The following is a 7,427-nucleotide window of genomic DNA, read 5'->3' as shown; positions in this document are numbered from 1 at the left end:
GGGTGATTTTTATGAAGAGGGTTTGCGGGTTGTCAGCAGCCAGTCGTGGGGAGGCATGTCTGAGCTGCTGCGCTGCTGGAGGGGATGATGCAAAACGGAGGAAAATCTGCACAACACAAATGATGTCAACGGGGATGCACAGGTAGAGGAGGTAAGGCGCGCAGTTGCCGGCAACAAGAGGATCTTTGTCAAGTCAGATGCCTGTTAAGTGAAAACATGATTTGGCCTCATTACCATACATGAAAGCAGACGTGAATAAATCCGCTCCTTCATTTCATGATGCAGATGCATGGAGAAAACGGTCACGGCATCTGGAATCCACGCGCAAAGAGGCTGCTCGGAGAACGGTTGCTGCTCTTTGACATCGGCTTCACCCAGGAGCACACCGGGCAGCAAAGTGTCCATTCCGGGGGGGAAGACGCACAGCTCCGGTTAGATCACTCAACCCTCGCCTCTGTCTGTCAGGCTGTTACTTCTGCTGCCGCTGCCTGTCGCTCTGTCAGGCGGTTCATTGGTACACGAAGTGGTGAGAGAGCCTGCAAAGGGATATCTCACTGAGAAAGGTGCAAGACTGGAGAGGAGAGCCCCTCCTCTTCTGACAGCGCCGAGAATCTTATGAATGACAAGCATGGGGAGGAAGAGGAGGGAGGCTAGCTCGTGCTGTGAGACCCGTGGACCCACTTTGGTGCTGAACAAAACGAAGTCCTGCTAAAGGCTGCCTTTAAAGAACCAATCTAATATTATCCATGGGTCTGCTGTGTTTGATACTGAGGTAATCCACAACTCTCCGTTATACTATAGACCTTAAAAAGTGGCTTTCAGACATTAGGCTAACACTTCTCTGCGCTGAATTTACCCTGCTGCTGTCTCCCTCTGTTTTCTTACAGGTACCTGTGAAATGCCTCTTGGGTCTGCGGGAAATAACAAAATGGAAGAGGACATACCTCAGTACAACAAAACATCCTTATTATAAAATTACTAATCAACATCAATATCAAATAAAAGCTGCAAAAAATGTATTTTGTTGTAAAAAAAAAAAAAAAAAAAAAAAAAAAGATATAAAAATGATGATTTCAGTTTAAAAAAAATTTAAGGATTTGTCTGTTTTTACTTTTTGATGCGATGAAAATGAAGTTTCAGATTATGGCAAATCAGTTGTATAAATTTTAATATTTGATGATGTCACATTGGGCTGTGGGTAAATGTTATGGGTATTTTTCACCTGAACTTAAAGCTACTGTATGTGCCTTTTAAGACTGTGTTGATTTTGGTGCCCTCTTTGGAAAAAGCAGCATATCACAATTGAATTTTGTCATATTCATGTGTATCTCGTGCTGGGAATCTGTGGAAAATGGAGGCAGGGAAATAAGCAATTAATCACATCTGTGATTAATGTGGCACCTACCTACTGCCCACCAGTGTTTTTTGTTGTTCTACCTCAGTAATTTCAATACAGAAATAATCTGATTAAAAACAGACATTTTTAATTTATTACAATCGGATTCCTAACCAGTTGTACAAAAAAAAAACAGGAACTTTAATAATCAATCACACAATTACCAAACTCCAATACATAAGTAATAAGACTGTAGTTGCAGCCTTTTTTCTGACTGTGACTCTGAATGTGATACTTCGAGTGTCTGTTAATGAAAGAATCCCAAAGTTGATGCACATTTAGACCCTCAAGAAAGATATATCAATGAGATTTTGCCTGCCCCCTGGGGACAGAGTAGTATCTAACCCATTCAGCTCTCTTTGAGGATGATACTTTTGTATGTATATTGGGTGCCAACACTGAGCCAAACTGGCCCCTGATTCTTTCAACAAAACTGTATCCTTCCTTCTGTCAACACTTGAACAGAGTCTTTGCAGAAATTGTGAAATAAGGTTGTTAATTGAGTTATCAGTATTTATTTCAGTAAGCTCAGAATAACTAAAAACTCCTCAAAAATGATGAATCAATGACTCATTACAGAGACTGAATTTGGTATTAAATGTTAAATTTTTAATAGTAACAACTTGAAACAAACTGATCTGGTATGAATTAGCATTTTTCAGTGCAAAATGCTCATTGAAGTGTTCTGTACATATCCAGTTTCACCCTGTTAAATAGACACAGTATAGGAACAACATTCATGAGATAAAAAGAGATTTGACACAAAAATTAGCTCTGTTCAGTCAGAATAATGTGTTACTCATTTGTCATCCTCAGATCTGACTTCCTCTTTGCAGGTTGCACTGAGAGAAATGAACATTATTACCCTGCACTTACTCCCCTTTGTGAGTCAAATATGAGGTTACAAACATGTGAATAGGGCTGCAATGTTTCAAGTAAAGACAAGTCTTTGTCTTTCAAAACCTTTCATCATTTAAGTTCCCCTTTCTCTGCAACACATTTGTCTTGGACTGATCTCACAACTGGAAACAAAGGGGTGAATGTAAGAAGTAGGAGCTGCCACTAGAGGGCAATATCTGTAAAGATTACTAATTATTTTCAAGCATTTTGTTTCCAAACCTAACAATAATATTTAAGTATCATCTGTAGTGTGTGATTATTTTTTTTTATATTTACAGATTTAATAAAGTGGCAGATATATCCAGTGTCACATGTAGATGATGAACACTGTCTTCCATTGTTCAAGGAAACAAAAATATTTAAATCAATTATAACATATTTTATTGACTTTATTTTCTGCACCTTATTTCTAAAAACTATTACAAAATTTGTTAATGTAGATGCTACTTTTCTTTAACATCCATTTCATATTGATTATTTTAAGTGTGTGCATGATTGAATGTGTGAGGTATTTTTATTATTCAATCAACCAGTCCTCTGTAAGTTTATCTTAATGTGGAGGTTAAATGCATTAGGCCTATTCATCATTTGATTTGTGTTTGTCATCATGTATTTCTTGGTCTGCACTGTGTTTGTCACATGTACCTGTGTCTTTTTGTTGTGAATTCATTTCTACGTCCTTTCTATTTCGAGTTCCTGCCTCAGTTAGCTGTTGTGCTAACTCTGGCTGAATAAGACTAATGGGCAGATTAATGTGCTCTGTCATATTTTAATAATTTCTGTTCAATAACGTCACTGTAATTAAATCACATCATTCAAAGTCAGACATACAAAGATATGAAGTCTTTTCAAACTAAGTCTTCAAAACAGGCATGAAGTGTTATTAAGTTATCCCAGCTGAGTCCCCCTGCCCTCCATCCAGGACCTCTACTGCTCTAGGACTCAGAGGAGAGCAGGAAACATTGTGAGGGACTCCACTCACCCTGCTCACGGACTCTTTGAACTGCTCCCATCCGGCAAGCGCCTCAGAGCTCTGCGGACCAGGACAAGCCGGCACAGGAGTAGTTTCTACCCGTCTGCAGTCTCCATATTAAATAATAAAAAACTCTAATTAACACTGGCACCTTTTAAAACAGCTTACAGCTGCACTATGGACCGCACAGTTGCACTTTTTCACCTTGAATTGTAAATATCCCATTACTCTGTAAATATCTCTGATGCACATTTTATCCCAGCCCTTTTCTATATCCACATCTTTATTTATCTATCTTTTTTATTGTCATGTCTATGTGTCATGTTTGTGTCCACTCTTGTACTAGAGAAAACAACTGCCGGAGTCAAATTCCTTGTATGTGCTGCATACTTGGCAATAAAAACCGATTCTGATTCTGATTCTGATTCTGATTACTGATTGATTCGTGGGACTTAATAAGTTTGTCATTCTGAGTCATTTTATTTTGGCGGGGCTGTAAAAGAGCGTCTTGTTTCCACAGTGGTGATCAATCACAGAGATGATGGCTGCATCTCATTTGGATGTGTTAGTTCTGGAGCTCTGGCGTTGCTCACAGTGGCTCACTGCCTTGCTTTAGTGTAACACCTCACTTTCACAGGAGCATCATGAATCCTGAATCCTATCTGAATTAATACTGGAGTGCTGTTTGAGTCATGACTCACATGGAAGCTCAGAAAGGCATATCAAGACTGTTTTAAGATGCTGATGCTTCAGTGCAGTTGAAAGCTCCTCAAACAACTTCATTCATTAGAAACTAAAGGCAGGGTCAAGCATGCCTAGCGACGGCAGCTCTAGGATACTTGATACACTTGATGCAGCAGTGCTTGCTAACAAGTGCTCTTGTTGACTAAGTGGCTCTTGAAGAACTCCTGGACTCGTTCCCACAGGTCCAGCTGAGCTTCTGAGTGGGCTTTTGGCTCCCCACCAAACACCACAGGGCTCCCTACTGCTCTGTGAAATGCAGATGGGCAATACGGCATGTAAGGGTTTTCCAAAAAGTGCCCAGCTTTTGGGTACGTCACCAGCTCGTATGACTTTTTTCCGTGTTTTCGTAGAGTTTCCACAGCTTGCTTGGCAAAAAACGCGCTGTTCCAGTTGTGGTCATCCTCAGAGGCGGCGAAGAGGAACTGGCAGCTAGCGCGTTCGATTGGAAACAGAGATGCTCTGTTCTCTTCCAAGGATGCGTCTGGTGTGGCGTCACGTATATCCACGATCCCAGAGTCTAAGAATTGGATGTTCTCTATAAGCGGAGTGAGTGGGGGGAAAACTTTGCTTTTGTAGTGGAGTGGGATCACAGTGTTTCCGGTGCAGGCGTTAATACAGACAGTTGCAGAGATCCCAGAGAGGAGAGACGACATGGACAGAGCGATTCCACCACTGTGAGAGATGGATATGATGCCAATCCCTGGGCCGCTGACCTGCAACAAAATGTTTTTATTTCTTTTTAATTTTTATTTGATATTTGATTTGACTTCTGTTATCATTGTGGAATTAAGGATTAAGATGTGTACAATCTGGTTGCATTAATATGGGTTATTGGGGTTATATGTCTTACCATATTTGGATCCAAGTATATATTTTGTTAGCACACCAGACAAGGGAATCTATTGGGCGAGGGCCTGTTTATTCTACATTTTCTGAGGAGATGTAGACATCTCACCTGTATCTGTAGTAACTGTTTTATATCTACAGCTATTCCACCTATTTCATGTGAATATTTTTCAAATAAAATATTCAAAAAATATTTATTTTCACCACTAGATGTCATCAGTAACACAGTATCAACATCATGTCAGCTTAAGCCTAAAACTGGTTAAGTTTCATTATTTACAATAAAATAAATAAGAGAAATATCACTATATAGACTAGAAGTGAAGAGGAAGGGAATTTGAATATTGTTTTCTGTCTTGTTTTGATCTTCATAACTCACCTGTGGTTGTCTCTGAAGATAAGCAATAGCCTCTTCAAAATACTCCAAATCCAGCTTTGAGACTTTTTTTGGTAAATCCTTGTAAGCCAAATACGCCAGTGCCAGAACCACATAACCTTTGTTTGCCAGGAGGCTGGCTCTGGGCTCAGTGAGACCTCCGCCAAAAGTGTATAGATCTACTACTCCTGGAAATGGGCCCTTTCCTGAGGGAATAAATAGTGGAAATAAAATCCTCTCCAATTTATTTGCAGCTTTATCACTTCTTAAATCCTGACTCACAGCACACAGCTTACCTGGTGGTATGAAAAGGACTCCTCGAATTCTTCCCTCTTCCACAGGTATCCTCTTCATCCCCTCCATCATGAATTCTCTCTCGTTGGTTTCAGATGCTAAGAGCTCACCAGTGTCTCCACTCAGTGCTTCTATCTTCACCTGTGTTGGCGTGAGCACATCCTTCTTAAAAACTTTACTGTGTGGAGTATCTGGTGCCAGGGACCAGAACAAACCCATGGGCTCCACTCCAGTGTAGCTCCCTCCAAGAGATGGTGCGTGGGAGACGTCCACCTGGCCAGTTTCATCAGCTTTGTAGAGGGCAGAAGCCTTGAAAACAATTCCTTTGTCATCCACTAGTTTGGATCTCAGCTCAACTGGTTTGTGAGGAGCGAGTCCCTCCACTTTCACCTGCACCAGTTTATCAAAGAAACAACGAACGCTGGGGAGGATTCTCAGGCGGATCTGTGAGGCCATTTTAGGTTTTCACAGTCAAGTCCTTTTTCTTGTAAGTAGACAGGAGACTTAGCCAATTATGTTGTCACCATCTGTCAAAGCAATAAGAAAAAGCTTGCTATAGATTTTATTCATTAAATTTTGATTCAAGGGATTTTTTCATTGGTTCAGCCCAAGAGTGAATTCAGTCATTCTCACTTTTATACTGAACATGCAACACGCAAAGTCAAGTAAAGTTACCCTATTAATATTTTATTTATAACTGCTGTAATTGTGTGATGAGCGATGGTAACCCTTAATCTCTCTTTTATATATATATATATATATATATATATATATATATATATATATATATATATATATATATATATATATAAATATATATATATATATATATATATATATATATATATATATATATATATATATATAAATATATATATATATATATATATATATATATATATATATATATATATATATATATATATATATATATATATATAAATATATATATATATATATAATTTTTTATCTGCTGCTATTTTAAAGAAATGCTAAACTGCCCTTGGTTGGTCACAACAATGGCAACCAATTGATGTTCTATTCTGTTCATAGAAATAAACCACAGAAGTAAACCAAAGAATCTATGATTGAGATGCCATTGCTTGTCATTGGTGTGTTCCACCTTTAACTGAATCAAGTGTATTTAACTGAGGAGGAGGGCATTCAGGGACACAGCAATGTCCAACTGGGTGAAAGGTCACAGTATTCTTGGGTTTAAAAGATAACTGAGGACAGTTGGCACCAAGATTTAAGATATATCGATATTATCGGCGAGTTCTCGCTTTAATATGTAAATTATATGTTGATATGCTAGCTCTTTAACCAGACATTCAGTTTGCAGATGTTATAGTCTTCTTAGTTTGTGATTGTTTACCCCTCTGCTTCGAGCAAATTGTGTGTTTTGGTTTACTGTTTTTGGCAATCGTGCAAACACATTCGAAATACATCATCTTTCAAATGCTAGAGAGTGACAGAAATGCATACCTGTACATGCACAACGTAGCGATTCTTTAATTCATCGTTGAAATAACCATGGAAGCAGCGCCTTCATATCAGGAAGCTCACATGTGGGCGCAACCACTTTACCGATTTAGAGGGGGGAGCGGTTCCGGATTTTTCTGAATCTTCTGTCTTGCTCTAGTGAGAGTGCCGCTCCGTACACTAATCGTGTGTCAAAATATTCACTCAAAGTATGTTTTATTGTATTTTAGATTTGAAATTATTTCAGTAATCATTCTTGAAGGGAAGCCAGAAGCCATTCCATCTGTGCAATGAAAATGTCCATATTGTCAGCAGCTGGCACTGTGCACTTGAGTTCAAGTAATAGACCTACTCATTTTAAATGTGAAATCGGATTTGGTAGAAACTGATTTGATCTATCTAAAATTACAAATTAA

The 7,427-nt window shown here is 38.8% G+C and overlaps 1 protein-coding gene and 1 long non-coding RNA gene across 2 annotated transcripts; one reads left to right on the top strand and one right to left on the bottom strand.

Annotated features, from left to right (window-relative positions):
• The first annotated feature begins 15 nt into the window (after nt 1-15).
• LOC141802358 (uncharacterized) lies at nt 16-2,626 on the top strand. Its single transcript, XR_012599467.1, has 3 exons — nt 16-151; nt 286-772; nt 888-2,626. It is a non-coding gene; the product is annotated as an uncharacterized LOC141802358 (long non-coding RNA).
• A 1,076-nt stretch (nt 2,627-3,702) lies between these two features.
• Nucleotides 3,703-7,111, bottom strand: acot20 (acyl-CoA thioesterase 20). Its single transcript, XM_074685150.1, has 4 exons — nt 7,015-7,111; nt 5,532-6,056; nt 5,239-5,441; nt 3,703-4,726 (listed from the first exon to the last, which is right to left on the bottom strand). The coding sequence occupies exons 2-4, from the start codon at nt 5,983-5,985 to the stop codon at nt 4,136-4,138; spliced, it is 1,248 nt and encodes a 415-aa protein (XP_074541251.1). The 5' UTR covers nt 5,986-6,056; nt 7,015-7,111; the 3' UTR covers nt 3,703-4,135.
• Between the last annotated feature and the right edge of the window lie 316 nt (nt 7,112-7,427).

The sequence above is a fragment of the Halichoeres trimaculatus genome, unplaced genomic scaffold (assembly GCF_033239565.1).
Source record: "Halichoeres trimaculatus isolate MK-OKI-2021-1 unplaced genomic scaffold, fHalTri1.1 fHalTri1_scaffold_13, whole genome shotgun sequence".
Taxonomy (NCBI): domain Eukaryota; kingdom Metazoa; phylum Chordata; class Actinopteri; order Labriformes; family Labridae; genus Halichoeres; species Halichoeres trimaculatus.
Note: the sequence above shows the minus strand (reverse complement) of the source record. Positions and strands in the feature narration are given on the sequence as shown.

Bases quoted from the DNA above. Each gene is read 5' to 3' on its own strand.
- acot20 (XM_074685150.1), bottom strand. From the start codon at position 5,985: ATGGCCTCACAGATCCGCCTGAGAATCCTCCCCAGCGTTCGTTGTTTC. The intron at 5,442-5,531 runs GTAAGCTGTGTG...TTATTCCCTCAG, and splicing joins AGTCCTTTTCATACCACCAG to GAAAGGGCCCATTTCCAGGA. The intron at 4,727-5,238 runs GTGAGTTATGAA...ATTTTGTTGCAG, and splicing joins ATCTTCAGAGACAACCACAG to GTCAGCGGCCCAGGGATTGG.